This window comes from Lathamus discolor, chromosome Z (genome assembly GCF_037157495.1).
Source record: "Lathamus discolor isolate bLatDis1 chromosome Z, bLatDis1.hap1, whole genome shotgun sequence".
Classification (NCBI taxonomy): Eukaryota; Metazoa; Chordata; class Aves; order Psittaciformes; family Psittacidae; genus Lathamus; species Lathamus discolor.
In genome coordinates this window covers 44782090-44803334 of record NC_088909.1, presented here as the reverse complement: position 1 = coordinate 44803334, position 21245 = coordinate 44782090, and the positions used below count along the sequence as shown (strand labels likewise).

Sequence of the window (21245 nt, the reverse complement as noted above, 5' to 3'; positions counted from 1 at the left end):
TTTTGCCCACTCAATTGCACTTGGAATTCACTAGGAATTAAGTCTGTCTAAGGACATCAAGTACAACAAGAAGTGTGGGCTTCTACAAGGATATCAGCAGCTAAAGGAAGATGAGGGAAAATGTGGAGCCACTGCTGAATTCAGATGGGTGTCCTGGTAACGGAAGACACAGAGAAGACGGAATTACTGAATGCCTTCTTTGCCTCAGTCTTTACCATTAAGAATGGTTCTGAGGAGTCCCAGACCTGGAAAGTAACAGAAGAAGGCCAGAGAAAAGAAGGTTTCCTCCTGATTGTAGACGACTGGGTTATGGATAGGCTGGTGAACGGCTTCCGGTGCTGGCAAGGAGATGGAGCAGCAGGCTCATGGGTGTAAGCTAATAAAATCAAAGTGCTCGTAAATTACCTTCTCAGTAGCAAGGAAATATGGATGAATTCAAGTACCAGAACATTTGAACTAATTTTTTTTTTTAAACCCAGAGAAGGAATCAAAACTACATGGAGGTCTTTCTCTGTACCCTGGGAAAGCCGGCCAGGGTGTTTTGGCCACCTGGGTTTAGCAGTGCTCCCTGTGGAGAGGGACAACTTCAACCATTGCTATCAGACAACCTGGGTCTGCTGTCCTAGAAACACAGAATTCCGTTTTGCTGGTTAGTGAGTTGCTAGCAACATCTTCCAAATGGAGACTTTTTCTCTCTCTAAAAAAAATAAAAATAAATAAAATAAATAAAAAACAAGGAATAAAAGGGAAAAGCAAAACCATAGATACCTGCCCTGTGAAGGAAGTCCAGCAGGCTTAGGGGAAGTCATGCAGGGAGAATGAAGTGTGACAACTGTCTTTCAGTGATGTTGGCATTTGAGGAAACTGTATGAAAGCTGCACACACCAGGCAGCTGAATGGTCAGAGCATCGAAATTGTACTCTAAACATGAAATTGCATCATGTATGTAGACAGTTTTCCGGAGGTATACGGGTGAGGATGGCCTGTGGTTCCCAGAAAAGTGGGAGAATTTAGTGTCTAACTCTTCACATCATCACTCAGAATAAAAAGATATTTTTCCTTCTCTGTTTGCCGTTTCTCTCACATAACCTCCCTGATCTCTTTTTTTTTTTTTTTTTTCCTGTGTCCCTGATGGTAGGCAGGTTGCATACACAACAGATTTCTTCAAAGTACTGCTGAGGAGGAGTGTAATACAGAGCAGGCACCATAGTGTTTCCTGAAAGGTCTGGGAACCTTTGCTGTTTATTAACTCTACATTCATGCCACTTTGCTGTCCCAGACAACACTGTCCTACCGGATCAGCTGGGAGCCCAGAGAGCTTTGCTGGGGCTTTGTTGGTGCTGAGCAGAGTAGCAGGTGGGGAACTGCTGCATTATTACTATATAACAGCTATGTCTATTACTATATATATATAATTATTATATATTAGTAAATAACAGCTTTCAAAAATTAAGATTCTAAAATGGGCATTGAGTTTTGTCAGGACTGCTATTACTTTCTTCATTAACTAAGTACTAATGAACTCTGAATAATTTGCTTATTTACATTTATCTGCTGATTAACAGGGCTAGAAAAAATTTTTGGAAGGATAATAGGCAGGCACTTGTTAATAAGCCAAAGGCTTTAATCTGCTGATAGGTGTCTTGTTCAAAAGAGCTACTTCTCAGTGAGCAATGTGAGTGGCAGTATTTGGGTATTAAAATACACTTGCATTTGAATGCTCAGTATCTTGTTCAACTTGTACAGCATGGACAGTGAAGGTAGAGCCTTCGCCATTCAGGCTTGTAAAACCTGGATGGCCGACAACTGAAATGGAAACTGACCAGATATACAAACATCACTTTCATTCAGAAGCCCTCCTGCATAGCTCAGCTGGGGCAAATATGCCGCAAATACAGTATCTGGAGGAAAATGTAAGACGTGGGGTAGAAGGGTGCTGCATCAGGACTCACAAACTGCGGTACATACAGATTTTTACTCAGAAAGGCTACAGTGGATTTTTTTGGGTGTGATTAACCTCTAAGAACTAGCAAGATCCCAAGTAATTGTTTTGCTGATTGCTACAGCAGTGTTTTTCTTTAAAGGTAAATGTCCTCCCTAAGTCAGCTACGTAAATACTCCAGGTCTTACAACTGTGGGGTCCCTGGTCTTGGAGTTTTTTCCATCTCCTTGAACTGATTATAAACTATTAGTTACTTTTGGTGATTTCTGTATGTCACCGACATTCCCAGGACTGTCCATGTTATTCTGGATCACTTCAAAATAGGGATGGAAAAGAGCTGTTCAAAGCCAGTGGTGAAGGTATTTCAACAGCCTATCCTGATACGTGAGAGAGACATACAACAGCCATAAAACCCTTTTTTGAACACTGTTTGGTGACAATAGGGATGGTTATCAACAGAATAGTTCAGCAGACAAAAAACACCTAATTAAAGGAATTATGCCAGTAAAGTTTTCAAGAAAAGCAGCAACGTGAAGACCACTGTCCGTGCAGTGGGGAGTACTGGGAACGCACTTTAAAGATTTGTAGCTGGATAACTGCATCTGTTTTAATTCCTGTGCAAGTGGATTTAAATAAAAGGAACTTGCTTTTAATGCAGACATATATTTCTGATTATGCACCGTAGTTATTTTTATTGCTATGGTGAATAATAAGCAGGTGTGTCTATTGCAGTGGATGTAAGGTGATGCAGAAATTAAAAAGGAAAGAACAGAAGGGAAGAATCAAAACAAAGGAAGCAACTTGGCTCCAGATTCATGCATGCATTCAAATATTATTCCGCATAAGGCCTTAACAAATGCCATTTCTGATACATTTTAGCCTTTCTTGGAGGTTTAGCAGAGCCAGTCTACCTGTTTTATTTTGTATGCACTTTTGTGAACCAGTAAAATGGATAAAGAATTGAGCATCAGCACCTATTACTAGGGAAGTTTTAAAAATATGGTATAAAAAAAAAAATAAATAAATAAAATTACACAGCATTCCTTTGACCAGATGTTCAACCACTAACTTTAAACAACCTTCATATCACACAACTTTGTGAAATCAGGGCCAGTACTGTCAGGTTAATGTCTGGGGAAGCCCACTAGGCAAAAAGTGCAAGATAATAAAAGCAGGACAAGGGAACTGCTTCGAAAGGTCAGACATGCATTGTAGAAAAATGACACAATACATATTTTTAAAGTTGGAAGTATAACTTAAAATTCACAAAGGCAAAAGTATTCCACAAACTGAAATAGTTTCCTTCCTGATTCCAGATCTGTGCACAGTACAGTCAAGAGGGATGTTTCTTTTTGTCTCCTGTTCTAAAGAAAATCAAACTGGGAGGGGTAATTTAGACCCACTACAATCAGCAAGTAGTGGCATATGGAGAAAACTGGGGAGTTTACACTCTGCATGTCACTTGGTCATTAGCAATAATTTGAAATATGCCAGAAGGTGTGACATTTATTAAATGGCTTCTATTATAATCATGCCTATTTTATCTTTCTTTTTGTATTTTGAGAGCTCACTTGCTGTGTAATAAAAGCAGTGAAGGAACAAGAAGTGAAGAATATATGAGTGCAGGGGAGAGAACACAAACTTTAAGGATTTGAAAGGAAGGTTTTGAAAGAAAAGCAGTTACTTCAGGATGATGGTTGATAGTAGGTTTGGGTGTGTTTTCTCTGTTTCATTTGTCTTGAATTCAAAAAGGACAAACCAGAATACTTTTAAAATGTGAACTAAAATTATTAATGGTGAAATGTCCAACACAGTTCCAGAAACTTATGACAGAAAACTACAGAATAAATGCAGATGTGAATGACATTTATTTTAATGAATTTATTTTAAGGAACTGCACTATAATCAAAGTTCATGCTTGAAATAATATCTGGAAAGCTAGAAAACAGTGAGTGTTAGAATAGCCAAAGAATACAAATGTGCATATGTTGTAAATAGTGACTGATAAATGACAACTCTGTGGCTATATTTAGAACATAATTAGAAACTGTAGTGATAGTGACTGAATAAAGATATATGAGTTACTTTATGCACGGTTATAAATTATGCTGAATACCCTTGGAATAAAATGTTGCTTTGTTAAGAACCTAATGTGATTAGTTTTCATATAGAAGACTGCTTTGCTTATTTTGTGTATTCAACAGGAGTAGTTGGAACATAATCATATCTTTCAACTGCCAAGGAATGGTATGTGATATTTCTGTAAACCAAGAAAGGTAGCAAAGAAATGACAACACTGGATCTGCAAGGCCAGGCTTTACAGAGTCTGCTTTGCCTTTGCAAAAGTTCCTCAGGATCCCATTGTTTCCGTGTCAGGAACAGAGGTCAGACATGAAGACTCTCCTCATGTCCCTAGGTAAGGGCATGTAGATCTTCAACCACGAGCAGTAAATGCTTCTTGAAGTGTGTCATTTGAAGTAACATTCAGCTACCACAGCTGTATGCTGAAACATATTTTCTTCATTATGATTTTCTTTTGAGCATATTGCAGCTGAGTTACCCCGATACAAATAAGTGACACATGCTGATCCCACAGGTGCCAAGTGGTGAAGTGTGCTCTGGCAGACACAAAAGAAGCCCAGCCTGTGATTTCAGACCTCTGAGACCTAGACCTTCCACGTAAGTTGGCTGAATGTTTGCGTGATTCTAAAGTTGGCAATTTGCTTATTATCTCTGAGAGACTGATGACTGCAGTACAGATATTGGCTTAGGTGATGTTCTGACATGATCTCTGTGTCAGTACTGTGCTAGGCACACAATCAGGATTGCTATTTCCCTGGAAGAGCAAACTTCTGCAAAGAGAACATGATGCATCTGCCTATAACTTTTCAGCTATCTACTTTAGTATCTGTATTTTTTCCAATGTGAGTAACTATAGCAAGTTCTATTCTATGATTCTATAGCAAGTACTGGATATTCTATACTGACTGTCAGTCTCCTGAGCCTACTGACAGAGCAACCCTGTCCTTTAGTAACACTGATAAAAATGCACAGGCTTCTGGGAAGCCTAATCATCTGCATCTGCTGTTACAATCTTGTTTGGGGTCTTAACTCTTGCAGGAATACTTTGGAGTCATGAAGTCTGGCTGACTCATCTCCTCTGCCATACATGTCTACTGGACACAAAGTGCTGGAAAATTCCAACTGCCTCCTGAGCAAGGTCAAAGCCTGAGTAGATGCCAAAGACAGAACCCATAATGCAAACTTCAACATACACAGTATATTGTGAGTCAGTTGTGTGCACATCGCCACTTCCAATCAAAATGCTTGGGGTTGATAAGTCTAATGACAACAGAGTAAAGACAGCTGAGATAGTATCTGGAAGTTGCCATCAGCTGCTTTGTTGTCACAAGCTGAGCCGATAACATCCATTTCAGAAAACTTTATCACCAAACTCTGGATCTCATTAAAATCTCATGTTACTATAAAAAGGGCCATGCTCTGCTCTGTCTTTTGGCAATGATGAGCAACTCTCTCCAGCTGCATAGTCTTTTAACAATTTGAGGTCTTCTGCTAACTCATCTGAATATTCAGACCTCAGAATAGCACAGAAACAGCACTTCTGAGGATAACTAATGATATTTTACAAAACTCAAATTATGGCTAAAATTCTGCTAAAGTCTTGTGTGTCATAGCAAGCCTTCAGAACAGGGCTTTCACCTGGAAAATTGAAGTCAAATGAAATGGAGGATGTGGGGAATGTCAACTTAAGTTTATGGAAACGGAATACTAATATTAAAAAAGGTGAAATACATTGTGTCCTGTAAAGCACCATTTCTTTTTTTCTGTGAAAGCAAGTAGCAAGAGATGGTTAGACCTGGAAACTAAATCAATTAAAAAATGCAGTAAACCACTGAAATAAGAGTTGACATATCTCTGACAGTTATATTACATTTCATCTTTAATTAGAGTTTTTAAATATGGTGGGAGTTCTTTTGTGAAATGCCTAAGGCTATTGCTCAATAAGGCATCCCTGTAATTAAATATTATCTGTGTAGGCATAATATACCTTACTGGCTTTTACAAGTGGACCTTTCTCAGATCCATATATACATTAGAGATATTGATAGGTAATAGAGTTAAGCAATGATTAAAGCAGCTTACTTTAAATAAACCTGAAGAATTATTTGAAGAGCCAGTTGTTTGCGTATATTTCTTCTCATATTTTAAAGTGTTTTATAGACTATACCATGGACCATAGATGGACTGGTATCAACTCCTTTGCTTTAGTTTGAGTCACATCAGTTTTCATCATATAGAAGAATTGTTTCTTGATACTTATTTGACTAACATCTGAAAGTAGATTTTTAGCTGTATTTCACCCTGATTTAAAAAATCCATAATAATGTCAGTCTTTGTTACAACTGTGCGCACAGTTCCAAGGACTGTATTGACACTGTTCCACTAAAGAAGACATTATCACACTGTCAAGTGCCAAGAAGATTTAATGTGAAATATTTTGCATAAAAATAATCAATAACAAAGTTTAATTTGCTGTCAGGGTTCAGCTGAAACATAAATCATCTAATTATATTTGAACCCCAAAGGCCTCAAAACATTTTCTACTAAGATTTTTCACATCATCTTCCAGACTCATGAGATCTCAACATTTAATTGTTTTTCCTACAGTGACTTTTGAGTCATTGATCCTTAAACTGTATCTGTTAGTTTCACTAGATAATTCTACAGAAAACTAACAAGTGTGCCTAGGCCAATGCAATCACTCAGAAAAATCAAAATTAATTGTACTATTCTAGAAAATAAAGGGGTGCAGAAAAGCAACAAACCACCAACAAAAACTCTTCAAGCCTGAGACTGCCTTCAAACTAAAAGCACGTACATACATTTTAAAGACTCTGATCTGAAAAAAAAACCCAACAAACGCACCAAAAAAGCCTGGATTTAGTAGCTCCTGCTTGTCAACAGAACAAATAAATGAATTGGGCTATGCAGTGAAACATTAAAAGTTGAACGCAAAGTTACAAAAAAAATCATTCTGAAGAGTGAGGATTTTTAGTTGGAGTGGGTTTAGTAGAAGGCAAATCCACAAAAGTTTACATATTATGTATCTTCTGTAATTAAAGAGGTACTCATCTTTATGAGAAGTATTTTGAAAACTGTGGACTAAATTTTGTCTTCTCTCTCTGTCATGCCAATAGCGCTCTTCCTCCTAATGATTCCAGGAACAGCTCAGCAGGATCATGAATTTTCATAAATGTTCTCTCTTTCCTTTCTACAAAAGAAAAAGGGAAATAAATACACTCTACAATTATTTTGCACCAGCTGTAGCAACACTGAAAATCCTATTAATCTAAAGCACTTTCTTCCACGTGTGAAAACTGTTAATAGCTACTCCCTGTAGCTAACAACAGCCTAAGCATTGAAGCAGTGTATTAAACAGCGTTATCTCTTCATGGAATATGAAGGTCTTTCTTCAGTCCTCAAAGCTAGCACTCCTGTACCTGTCACCAGCTCTCTGCCATGCACAACATCTGAGACTGTAAGCGTATGCAGAGGCGTCAAAATTACTTGCAGTTACAAATGATGATTTATTTTTCTCTTAACTGAAGAAATGAATGAAAAAATCTCTCATAAAACCCAAGCTGGGAATACAAAAAGCAAACCCTGAATTACCCTGAGGTTTTTCTTCATGATTACACTCCAGTCACTGCAGGGAACACCCAAGTTGTGCTGGTGTCCATGGTTCTTTGTAGGGAGGGTAAGTGGCAGGGGCAGGGAAATGTGTTGACTTCTGAATCCTGGTATTTTCTAAGTTATTCTAAGAAAACAAACCAAGATAAAGAAAACGTGTTTATTTTTTCCCCTCTTTCTTATTGTTTACATCTTCACTATTCTCTGTTGAAAGGAAGGTGGCGTGGTAAAGGCATGGAGTAAATTAATGTAAGTTTTAAAGACCTTTTGTCACCATGTTAGGCAGGGTGGAGGTTTCAGGACTGGTAAATTTCTGGAACATCGTCAAGTACTTGTCAGCCAGGTCTGCCATTATATCATCTTCTGTGTAGCTGAGACACAAAATGCCATCCAGCTGGCTCCAGGAAAATGATGAAAATATCTTGATTTATGTTTCCCTGTCTTACATCCCAAATGTAAACCAGTGTTTTTGTTTCAGCTGTAACAGTTATTATTCATCCTAGTAGCTGGTGCAGTGATACTCTAAAAAATATCAAGGGTTTGGTGACTATCATTAAACCACTGAGTATGGCCATTTCACTCTCTTTTGTGAATGAGAGGCGTTCAAGAAAATGAAACAAAACAGCGTGACTGCTGCTTTAGGACAGATAACACTGAAAAGTTTGTCCTGGTTTCAGCTAGGATAGAGTTAATCTTCTTCCTAGTAGCTGGTGCATTGCTGTGTTTTGGCTTTAGTCTGAGAACAATGCTGATAACACACGGATGTTTTAGTTATTGCTCAGTAACATTTACTCTGATTAAGGACTTTTCAGTCTCTCATGCTTTGATGAGGGGCACAAGAAGCTGGGAGGAAGAAAAGCCAGGTCACCTGACCCAAACTAGCCACACGGGTATTCCATACCACAGCACATCATGCCCAGTAATATAAACTGGGGTACCAGTGTATATACCCCTTCTGGGTTACGCAGAAGGCACCAATTGCTGCTCAGGTCAGGCCAGGCAGCAGTCAGTGAGCAATTGTGTTGTGCATCACTTGTGCTTCCTGAGCTTTAATTTCTTTTTTTGTTTTTGTTGTTTCCTATTATTATTGCTATTATTAGTATTCTTTCTATTATCACTATATTTTGATTTATTTTAGTTTTTAAACTGTTCTTACCTCACCCATGGGGTTTATATCTTTTCAGTTCTCCTGACATGGAAGGGAAATGTCAGCTGTGGATTCTGAACTGCCTTTGAAGTATTGTATTAGTAGATTTAATCTAATGTCAGGCAGCCTCTACAAAGACAAAGAATGATACTGCGACATTTGTTGCTTCTTGTGAAGATTTGGCCTGTTTCACAATGGCCACAATCAATTATTGTAATGCTCCCTTGGAGTTTCCTTTGGTTATGTTTCATCCATGAATCAGACTGCTGGACCTAGAGGTCTCACTAAGAAAGATTTGTTCCTGTGAAAGCTAGCTGAAAGACATCAGATCATTATCTACATTTATTGGAACAGAAGAAATGATTATAGATAATTTCTTTTCTTCTGTGAACTCTGCAAGAAAAGTGACAGTCAATACAAAAATCTGCAGCATTTTCATTTTCTAGGAATCAAAAAGAAGCATTTTATATAACCTGATAGGGAACAAGGTCAACAATTCATTTCTTTGTTGTTATTGAGTTTAAAGGTGGATTAATTGCTTCACTTAGACAGTAAAGAGATCAGAATAAGCAATACAGTCATGTAATTGTGTCTCATGTATTACCTATAAAATATTTGGAAGGAGATCCTGAAATTCAGCAATGCTGTTTTTTACCAAATAATTGATATGATAAATTCAACATAATTTCTTATCCCGTGATTTAGTATGAACATATCAGAATTCTCTGCATTTTCTACTTGTCTACAGAGTGGGATGTCACTAACAGTCTGGAATATTTTGGGTTTTCTCCCTTGCTGGAATTATTGACTTTTTATTATTACTATTATTATTATTATTAGGTTGCTTTCTTCTACCTAGCAGAAGGAATGAGTTATCTCAGAAAAAAATTACATGGCTCCAAGGAATAATATTACAAAGGCATCTCCAATATTGGGAAGGCATTTAAGAAGTGAGGAAAAATTTTCTTTTATCTTTACAATAAATTATATTACATTGATAGCCTATTGTTGTTAAGAGGATGAAGATTATTGGCAGGGACAAGTAGGCTTGGAGATTATTATGACAGCTATGTCAAGTGAAAGACATCAGAAGAGAAAGATGCATCAGCATGGCTAACTCAGAGGTCCAGGGGATGTGTGACAGCACAAGGTGCTGTCATAATCCACAAAATTTCATTGTTAGTTCACTCCCTGGCTCTGATTTGATGACTTAAACAGGGTCATTCAATGATGAATCTCTTCCAGGGGTGGCAAACGCTAAACTAGCATCAACACTAGCTTTAGCACAACTTGCCGCTTGGCTTTAGCACCACTGATCAGTGCTTGTCCTGCTTTTATTTAGTGGTATTGAGTTAATGGAAGACATAGAGCTGCCCAAAGGTAAACATTCAGTGGTCTTGATTTGCACCTAACCTTGGTGTTAGCCCCACTATACAAGCTTGCTTTGGCACCTTTTTATAAGTTTTCTGTGTGTAGTAAGTACTAAATGTTGATTAATAACTATTATAAATATTGCAAGGCTGGTTTGCTGAGGGTGTTCAGTGTGAGGGTCCTAATCACCAATTATCACCAGTAATAAGAGATCAGTAGGAAATGGCGTTGGTTTCTAAGTGTCTGAGTTTAGAAAGTGCCTAATGTGAAATTGGGATGACAAAGTAGAAGGAAACCCAACATTAGCATATTCCCTCCTCAGAGGGCCTGAACTTCCTACTTATAAATTAATTTAATTAACATTAACAGAAAACACACATGCCTGTACTGTGAGCAGGCTAGCATCCCAGCTACGAACTACAGTGCAGATATAATTGACTGCAGTATGACATGCCAGTACCTTCCTGCGTATTGAACTGGAACTGAATGCCAAATAGCAAATTACAAGAAAGTTAAATCTTTCTCAGAATTTCTTTGAAATTCTGAGATCATCCAGAGAAAGATGCAAAATAGAAAAGGAAAGAGGGCTTCTATCTGAAGCGGTTTTCTGCACATACAGATAGTTTGTTACATAAACATTAATAATACACAGAATTGAGATAAATGTATTTATTATGACAGTTTTTCCACTTTCTTGATGCTGCAGTCAGTTTTTGTATACATCAGTCTTATGCGGAGCTCTTCTCTTTCAGATATTTAGTCTGTGACTGCCAGAGATACAGCTGAAAGTGAGACCTTGCAGAAATAAGCACTGCTGGTCTGTGTAGACATATCCTAAAACATGATAATATGTTGATGAGGAGATCTAAGTACTGATGTTTTTTTTTAAAGGATGAACATATTACAGAAAAAAAGGGCACATTTTAGAAGGTCCATTTTGAGGAAGACTAAGTGAAGAAATAAAGATAATGTAAATTCTCAGATGAAAGCACTAACAATAAAACTCTTAAGGCTCATTGTATATGTGAAAAATACAACCAAATCAGTACATGCTGATGTTAAAGAAAATCTGTTCCCTTCAAACAAAGTAGGTACAGACGTTTTTTTGTGTCAACTGAAAAAAAATGTCTACACTTGTCTTTTGTCCCTTTTCTCTCTTCCCTGTAGTTTTGCGTATTGGATCTGATGTTGCTAGGCCCTGTGTGCTTGGCATAGAGAAGTCTAATCAGGAATTAATGGGATGTCTGTAAGGAATTTGCAGGGAAGTGCATGTTGAAATTCACTAATGTGAATTCTCATTACCTCCCTACTGTATGGTTGTTGGAAACTGTGTCTAACAGCCTCACCAAAAACAGTCTGCATATTCTATTCCATATTAAATACTGCTTAAGAGTGGCACCAGTGAAGCACTATTTCTCAAAATCTTTAAACATAATTTTTCTGTATTTAGCAGTGGAAGTTAGTGAAAGTGGGAACTTTTACAAAGACTGTACAGACAGAGCAAACTCAAGCTGATTTTTCATCCTGACAGCTGCTGTCAATTCACAACAAGCACAGTGTGCCTATGCATTCACAGAGAGCAGTGGTGTCATTTGGACGAAGTCTGTCCCCTTCTGCCCTTGCCACACAGTCTGCCCTGCAGCGGAGCGGGAACATGATTGAAATTCCAAGGAAAAGGAAAATATTGACCCAAAAGCTGCTCTTTTCTTTCACCTTTTCCTTTTTTTTTTTTTTTTTTTTTTAACTCCCTTGAAAGATAATTTATGAAGAGCATATGAGAGCTAAACCATGGGCGACTACTGGTATGTCCTGGTTTGAGCCATAGCAGTTATTTTTCTTCCTGGTGCTGGTGCAGTGGTGTGTTTTGGCTTTAGTCTGAGAACAGTGCTAATAACACACCAAAGTTTTAGTTGTTGCTCAGTGGCACTTACACTGATTAAAGACTTTTCAGTCTCTCATGCTCTGTTAGTGAGGAAGGGCACAAGAAGCCGGGAGGAAGCAGAGACGGGATACCTGACCCAAACTAGCAAAAGGGGTATTCCATACCACAGCACGTCATGGCCAGTATATAAACTGGAGGGAGTCACCCAGAAGGAAAAGATCACTGCTCAGGTCTGGCTGGGTATCTGTCAGTGGATGTTGAACAATTGTACTGTGCATAACTTATGTTTTCTGAGCTTTTTGGTTTTTTTTTTTTTTTCTGTTATTTTTGTTTCCTATTATTATAATTATTGTTGGTATTCTTTCTATCATTATACTTTACTATATTTTAGTTACCAAACTGCGCTTATCTCAACCTGTGGGGTTTCCATTCTTTCAATTATCCTCCCCATCCAGCCCGGAGCGGTGGCGGAGCAAGACGTTGTGTGTTGCTGAGTTGCCGGTTGGGTTAAACCATGACAAGCTACAAGCTATTGATTTGCTTTTTCCACATGATAGTGCTACTGGTGTAACTCCCCCCCAAAAAACCCTACATTAGAAGTTTGTGTGATATCTGGGACACCTCAGAAACAAATTTATCAGTCAGTGCTGCCTAAGCAGGCAAACTAAAATGCCTTTTAGTATTTGTTTACAGGTTTGTTTGAGTAGGAGAAGAAAATACTGGACATTTTCCATCCTTTCGGCATCACAAGCAATGCCCCTGCGCTATGAATGAAAGGCAACAGGAGGTTCATACAGGTGTCTGTGGGGTCACATTTCAGATGAACCTTTCTTATTTTCTCTCACTTCACTGTGCTTCCTTTCATTTCAAGTTTATTTTGTGGAAGGCTAGAGAGGGAGGAGGCAGGGTTGGTTAAGGAGCCAAGAAGAAACCATATTTCTAGACCACTACAAACCTGTATTAAAATAAATTGTTACACAGTTGCTGCAACTGGAGTTTTAATTCCAGTCATATGACCTAACTTTCTGGATTATCCCAGGCTTGCTCTGCAAAAGAGTTCTTCCAAGACTCATACACATCATTACACTTCCATACTGAAATTAGTATGGAGGAAATGGATATGCCTCATTTTAGCTCCGTTTTTTATTTCATAACAAAACAAAACTTTTCATAAATAACATCAAATTTTCATTTGATATTTGAGCTTATTCTCCCCAGTCTTTTTATGGACCAATTCTATTGTGTTGTGCTGCCAGATTCAATCTTCCTTACATCATCGTTTATTCTTCTTAATGACACTCTATAGAGTGGTTTTTTTTCTGGCTGGATTTTTGTCATCAGTTCATCATCAAGAAAGGCTGCTATGAGCACCTGCTTTGGTTACAAAACTACTTGTGGTTTGCCCTGTGACTCCTATAAAAATGGTTTCTTGATGTTATTTCACTTCAGAAATAAATACTTACTTGATATGAACCCCATTATGTTGTGTTATAAAGGGGGTTTTAAACTTTATTTACTTGCCACTTCCCTTCTATTGTATTTTCTCCTTGTGAAACTTATGGAGCCATCGTGATACTGCTTAAACAGAGTTTTCTGTTATATGCAGTTAATGTTTAAAGTACCATGCTGATGCATAATGCTGAAACACACTTTTAGCTGTGACTTCTTAGAACTGGCATAAGGAATATAAGAATAAATATTTATGCAATTAAAAGCTAATTGTGAAGAGTGCATTTAGAAATTAAATTTGGCCCAGGACTTTTATTAGGCAATGGCCTAAGGCTAAAGAGTTATGATCTGAAAATGTAATTTGGAGACATTGCATGTTTAATCTCTGACCAAACTGCAAAGCTGTCTCACATAACAATTTTATTAGGCAAATCATGACAATAGCTGAGGTCAGCAGAGGTAGCAGCTGAATGTCTACAACAAGAGAGTGTGATCTAGTTCCTTCTCCAAGGAACAGCGGAAATACAGTTTGCATGCCAGTCATCTTGTCTGGTGTGAGCATTTTTCTGAGCACAAGAGGTGTTCTGAAATACTAGGAGCTAGAGGCAAGGAGGCAGATGATTAGAAGATAAATGGTCTTTGCTTGAGGTGAGGCAACTTTTTCTGTAGGGACCTTGTTCAAATTGATAAAATGTCCCTCTAGACATTTTGAATTAATTTTATCCTGAAATAATACTAAACCCAGGTAAGTAGATGAAATGTATTATGCAAACTCTTTCTTTTACTATGCTTCTTTCATTAGAAAGTGAAAAAAGGTGTGACCTGCTCATTCCTTTACAAGTCTTCTATCTTTCTGGGAAGTGTATAGGAAGCAGATCTGAAATGGATTGAGGCATCCAAGCTACTGTGGTGAACGGAAGGCCACGTCGACACCAGCTAGTGAGAAGTCTAACTGCTTATCTGTGGGACACTCCTAGCATTTGGTCTTTTTACCTTTCTGAAGTACTGTCCCAGCCTGCTGTATGAAGTGACTCTAGTACTGGATTCCACTCATAAGAGGCCTTTTGAGCTGTGTTAGAGATGCAAAGCAGTACTTGCCCTGTTGGTATCAGTGTACATCAGTGAAGGCAAGGCACAGCTGATCTCTACTCACTCTTAGTCAGGCACAGATGAGCTGAAGTTGGAATTTTGGCCAGTCTGGACATGGAAGTGATAAGAAGAGCTGAGAGCTGCCCAGGAACAGCTGAGAGCGGAACTCAGGACAATTAGAATTATCCATATGTCAGAAGTGGCTGGTGACAACCCACATTGCAAACAGAAACACAAAGGAAAGCCTTTGGGCACATGTGAGAGATTTTTAACTGCTGACAGCCCAGTGCTAGATGTGCATTGCCCAGTATGGTTTGGAAGGTGGGTAGTTCAGTTGGCTTGCTATGTGTGTGTCATGGTCACCATTATGTTAGCATAGATCCAGTCATAATATAGCTACATGGTTTCTGCACAAGATCTGGCTTCAACCTGGCCAGCCTGAGTGCAGGTGGAGTGTAAGTTTCTGTTCCTGTTTAGGAATAGGTCTAGTAACTTGAATTTATATTATATGATAATGTCAACTTGATTCTTACTAGACCTATTTCTTAACAGCTAGTTACAAGTGGAAGACAATAGTCTGAAAGGAGGACAGGGAAGCAATGAAAATAACAGTAAATATCAATAGCTTTTAAAACAGGAGAAGTAGTCACAGCTGTCTAGTTCTTTATTTTCCATTGCTTTTGCTAGACATTACTTCTAATATTTTTCTAAAATGATTTTCATACAAACTCTAACTGGCAGGGCTCTTCCCATCTGGTGACTTCCACAAGAAATATGGCTTGGTTCATTATGAAGTTACTTGGTGAGAATGTTTTTTCTTAGAAATTAACTATTTCCCTTCAGAACGGAGAAGACTTTTTAACAATGGCAATATAAAAATAATAATTCTTACTCCTTTTGAAAGAAGAGAGGAAGAAATGTTTCTGAAGAAAAGAAGAGAGCCAGAGCGGCCCTGCAGAGAAGGACTTGGGGGTGCTGGTTGATGAGAAAATGAACATGAGCCAGCAGTGTGCGCTCGCAGCTCAGAAAGCCAACCGTATCCTGGGCTGCATCAAAAGGAGTGTGACCAACAGGTCGAAGGAGGTGATCCTGTGCCTCTACTCTGCTCTTGTGAGACCTCACCTGGAGTATTGTGTGCAGTTCTGGTGTCCTCAACATAAAAAGGACATGGAACTGTTGGAACAAGTCCAGAGGAGGGCCACAAGGATGATCAGGGCACTGGAGCACCTCCCGTATGAAGACAGGCTGAGGAAGTTGGGGCTTTTCAGCCTGGAGAAGAGAAGGCTGCGTGGGGACCTAATAGCAGCCTTCCAGTACCTGAAGGGGGCCTATAGGGATGCTGGGGAGGGACTCTTTGTAAGGGACTGTAGTGACAGGACGAGGGGTAATGGGTTAAACAGGGGAAGTTTAAATTGGATATAAGGAGGAAATTCTTTCCTGTTAGGGTGGTGAGGCACTGGAATCGGTTGCCCAGGGAGGTTGTGAGTGCTCCATCCCTGGCGGTGTTCAAGGCCAGGTTGGATGAAGCCTTGTGTGGGATGGTTTAGTGAGAGGTGTCCCTGTCCATGGCAGGGGGGTTGGAACTAGATGATCTTGAGGTCCTTTCCAACCCTAACTATTCTATGATTCTATGATTCTATGATTCTTGAGTCTTGCATATGCATGTAGTCCTCAGACAGGGTCTGACCCAGCACTTAAAGTCCCATCAGACTCAGCGTTAGTCCTACTGGTGAAAAGTTACGTACAATTAAATTTGTGCTACTACAGAGCAGTTGGAAAGCAGCCAGCTTTGATCACCGATCATTTGGTAAAAGTTCTTTTACTATTAACTTTCTTTCCACTGCCCCTTGTAGCTGAATGTGCTGACAGAGTCAGCAGATTTGTACTGCTTTACTACATCACTTTTGTTTTTCATGTGTCACTGCACAATCCAGCAATTAGTTATGGTTATTTATATGTAAAGATGTTGCATTACTTGTGAACACCCAAATATTTGAAATACATAGGCCTCCGAGTACAGTTTAGACCATGCTGTTAATGGCAATCCACATTTACATTTGGGAGTTTAATAATCTCTTTCAGAATTGACTTTCTCAATTCCTTAGTTTCCTTTTGTCTTTATTTTCCTAGTCATCAGATCTACAGCTTGGTCAGCAGGACATCCTTTCTCAAGAAATTCTTAAAAATTATACAGCTGCAGAGACCGTTAGAATAGATGTTCTCATTTGAGACTAAGTGGGTATCTTCCCAAGTGGTTTGATGTTTCTGCCATACACACCATGATAGATATCTTCACTGCATGAGTTGGATTTATGAAGCAGCAGTAGCAGTTGTGTTGAATACTACAGTGGAATGTTTAAAGAGTCCGTATGCTCATAAACCCAGTAGATTTATCCTCACTTGTTGCTCCTCTGGTGCTAGTTATTGCTTCACTCTGTTCTGCTTCTTGCCAGCAAATACGAAATCCCTGCTTAGACAGTAGAAGCCCTTTCTGAAGTTCCTCCTTCAGGAAACAAGAAATAACTGTAGGGGCATGCATATGAACGGGTACATTAAACAGCAGGGAAGATTTCTGAAATAGTAGATTAGCATATGAGTACGAAATAAGGGTATTATTTTACAGGCAGTGGTTTTCTTGCTGCTTCCATCTCATTTCTGTCTTCAGGCTGTCTGTAGAGAAAGCCTTTACAATAATTATTTCAGATTCTGAGGCTACACATAATAAAACCACAATGAGATATACATCATTGTTATCAGATACCTGTTGGCTGGCACACAAAGCTAAACATGTGGCAGATAGACCTATGGAATGTTGAACTTTGCTGTACAGTGTATTGCCGTGGAAGACTTACAGCTTCACATTTGAAGAAAACAGTTCCACTTTGCTGAGGTGGTTAGCTACAAAGTAATTGTGATTCAGATCAGTTGTTTTAGCTTCCTGGGCTCGTTAGCTCTCTTTACGATTGATGTTGCAGAGAAAGCTGTATTTCTTTACAAATTGCTCCTCTTTATTTTGAGATATTTTCCTCCATTTTAGAGTTCTTTTTTCCATTTAATGTTTTGAACAGGTTAAACCAGTCACAGCTGCCCAGGGAAGTGGCTGAGTCACCATTCCTGGACTTGTTTAAAAGACATTTATTTAGATGTAGCACTGAGGGGCACAGTTTAGTGGTGGACTTGGCAATGATGTTAGGTGTACAGTTGGACCTGATGATCTTAAGTGTCTTTTCCAACCTAAATGATTCTATGATTCTGTGTTTGTATTTGGCTATCACAATTTTCTTTTTAAATTGCATCACTAATGCTGATCTGGAAAACTGAATGTGCTTATGTCTTCCTCTCTTTATAATCAATTTAAAAGCTTTGTTTCCTCTGGGTAAACTGCCAAGTTAAGAACTGTTATACTCCAGCTGTGTTATATTAAGTTGCTAAGAGATTAATTGCAAGAGCTGAAAATTCCATGATACTCTGTTTGATAAAACTAAGAAAAGCCATGCTGCTGGCATCTGAAACTCCCATTATTAACTTAACCATGCAGTTGGGTTTTGTTGAAGGGGTTTTTTTTTAATACTGGGCTGTGTGATTTACTGAAAAGCTGTAAGAAATCTTTGATTCAGCATGGAGCTCTAACATCTGCTTGACAGTAAGATTTCAGTAATTCCAGACTACAATGACAGGGTTCATGCGTTTAAAATTAAACACCTTTTAAGTGATTTTCTGGATGCGATATGTATTTTAAACTGATGTGACTCAAATCTATCAACATAACAATAGCTCTAGAGATCCCCATCATTAGATTTACTGAAACAAAAGACAAGTCAACAATTGCCAAGGCTAGTTAATTGCCCAGACTATGTTCCTGGTCTTCTTTCCTTCTGTGTAATAAACTCAGTATGCTACTTAGTGTAGAACCTCCTATTAGTGCTGCCTACTTGTCTTTCTGTAAAAGGTTCCAAGGGATTTAATTAACTTATTTAAATGTGCTCATAATCTAGACTGAGAAAGGTATCCTCATTATTGCCAAGAGAAGGAAATCAATTAGGCTTTACCCTCCTAGCTGTCATGCTTTGCTCAGAAGTGTAATTTTTGGCATGGGGTGCTTTGTGGTTTTTTTGAATGTTTCACTGGCCCCTTGCTCGCCCAAATCCCAGGAGATCTGAAGGTATCCCTAACTGTGTGACATTTAGAGGTAAAACTGGATGAACTATGGTGTGTGACTGATTCATGGAAGATTGTAATATTTTAAGTATGTATGTGCTTATTCCAGTTGTGTGATATTTATGTACACTTCTTGAGCGGAATAAAATTCTGTCTTTAATTTTTTTTTTTAATTTAGAAAGTTATCCAGACTATAACCACAGTTATACAACAGCCCTGCTACAACCGCTGTGAAAGCATTGGTTATTAATATTTACTAATTTGTGGTGACTAAATGAACAATTGTTTAGTTTCAGACCATTGTTTATTACAGCAGCTCCTTAAATTTGTATGCAGTGACCACAGAATAGTGTTACAAAAATGTGTCCTCCTGCTCAGCTAGCTGCATAATTCATTTACTGCCACTTGCTTCCTCTGGAGTATGTTTGGGCTGGAAACCGGAGAGATGAGCTCCAGAAACATCTGTTTCTTTCTACTCTTTCCATGTTCTTAAAACGGGTCAGTGCTAGTCTCCTCAACTGGGCACATTTTGTCACAAGACCCTGCCTACTGAAGGCCTCTGTGAAACTTCACCAGTGTGAAATGCGTGCAAACGGAGACACAGGCCGACATTTCACAACCTGTATGGGTCAGTCTAAGAAATGGTCCATCTGCCTGTCCCCACCCCAACTCCAAAGCTGTGACCTTGCTCCTGGGTTCTATCTTCTGCTCTGTGGTGTGCTGTCTTCTGCTTGGAAGGCTGGAAGTGTTGCAAGTCTGATAGGAACCCTGAGGAAATTTGTCAAGTACATCGCATCCAATGAGATAGGGTGTCAGCCCTCATCATAGAATATTATTATTGATGTCATGTTCGTAAAAGTTTTAAGTGTCTTCACCATATTAACCTGAAATTTTGCCAGCTTTTTATCTTAAGTCTTCCTCACTGAAAAAGGAATCAGAGGGTAAATCATCTAGAAAAGGAAAGGATTTTTTTTCTAGTGCATATAAACCCCTGAGCATTCCAATTATGTGAAATTAAGAAAATTAAGCAGCACATAATATGTGCAAAAGTAATTAAGTGATATATATTGCTATACAAGGGAAACCACTCATAAATCAATTAGCTGACAAGCTGCCTTTCCACAAAGGGTGTCTGATCAGTGTGCTATCAGCACTGTTCTCAGACTAAAGTCAAAACCACAGTACTGCACCCAGCTACTAAGATGGAGAAAAATGACTGCTACAGCTGAACCCAGGACAAGGAAGCATACAGAGAGTGAACAATTTTATTTCGCATTAAGTAATAACTTTAAAGTAAATTGAACACTGCAGATTTGATTAACGCATTTTTTAAAACACCAACCAACAAGTTAATAAAGAAATAGTAATAAAACCATAGTTCTCAGTGGTCAAGTGCACTCAAAAAATGAGACAAATAAATTAGATTTTGATCCTATTCTTCCTCCTGTTGGCAACTACAGCCTGTGAAATGATTATGCTTTCTCTTTTTTCATTTTACTTGAGCTTCTTGTTGGTCCAAGAGTGACCAAAAAAACCCCAAAAGAACCCACCCGATTTTGTTTTTTAGTTCCTCTACCACAGACTTCTGCCAACAAATGTCCCTCTACCCTTACACATCTTTGTAAGATGTCTGGCCTATTGAGACAATGCATGTCATGCTGGATGTGTCTCATGTCAAAATTGCCAAAGCCAAAGCATTTTGCTACAATGACCACCGAGGAGTAAGCGAAAACCATTTTGATAAATTCCTTTTTCCAATGACAGGGAAAGAAAGATGCACTGGGTATGGATTTTATCTCATAAGGCATAGAGTTTATTTTGGTCCCTTAACTGGATTACTAAGAGAAGATCTTTCATTGAAGGATCATTTTACAAGGACATGTAGTGAGATGACAAGGCGGGATGGCTTTAAACTGACAGAGGGGGTTTAGAATAAATACTAGGAAGAAATCTTTTACTATGAGGGTGGTGAGGCACTGGCACAGGTTGCCCGGAGAAGCTGTGGCTGCTCCATCCCTGGCAGTGTTCAAGGCCAGGTCAAACAGGGCCTAGAGGAACTTGGTCTTGTAGAAGGTGTGCTCATCTACAGTTCAATTTCTTGTATAATAACTATTTCAGCTGCTAACACTAATAAATATCACATTCAGTTACAACAGTAAATGCATCTTAGTAGTTAATTTGTTCTCTATTAGTTATTTCCAAATTAATGGTTCTTATTAATGTTAATTGAATTGCTATTTGGCATGTCAAAGGCAGCCTTCGCAAAAGTGACAGCCTGTAGCAATGTACCATTTCACCATACAAACATGTAGTTAAATTTAAAAATGCAGCTTGAAAAACATTTTTTAATTAATTAAAAAGTTTCATGGTCCTCTTGGGTTCTTTGCTACACAGTCCTCGCACAAAACTCAATTTTGCTGTATTTATTTGTTCATCATGTTTTCACATTGTAAATTATATGAAAATAGTTTGCCTCTATTTGCTTAAGGGCAGAT

General features: G+C 38.5%; 1 protein-coding gene across 1 annotated transcript; it reads left to right on the top strand.

Moving 5' to 3' along the window:
• Positions 1-144: 144 nt before the first annotated feature.
• Positions 145-16109, top strand: LOC136005942 (uncharacterized; the record flags this gene model as incomplete). Its single annotated transcript, XM_065663833.1, is given in 5 exon segments — positions 145-371; positions 14561-14585; positions 15651-15727; positions 15729-15982; positions 15985-16109. Coding segments are annotated over 5 exon segments (708 nt in total), but the record flags the coding sequence as incomplete, so codon positions are not given.
• Between the last annotated feature and the right edge of the window lie 5136 nt (positions 16110-21245).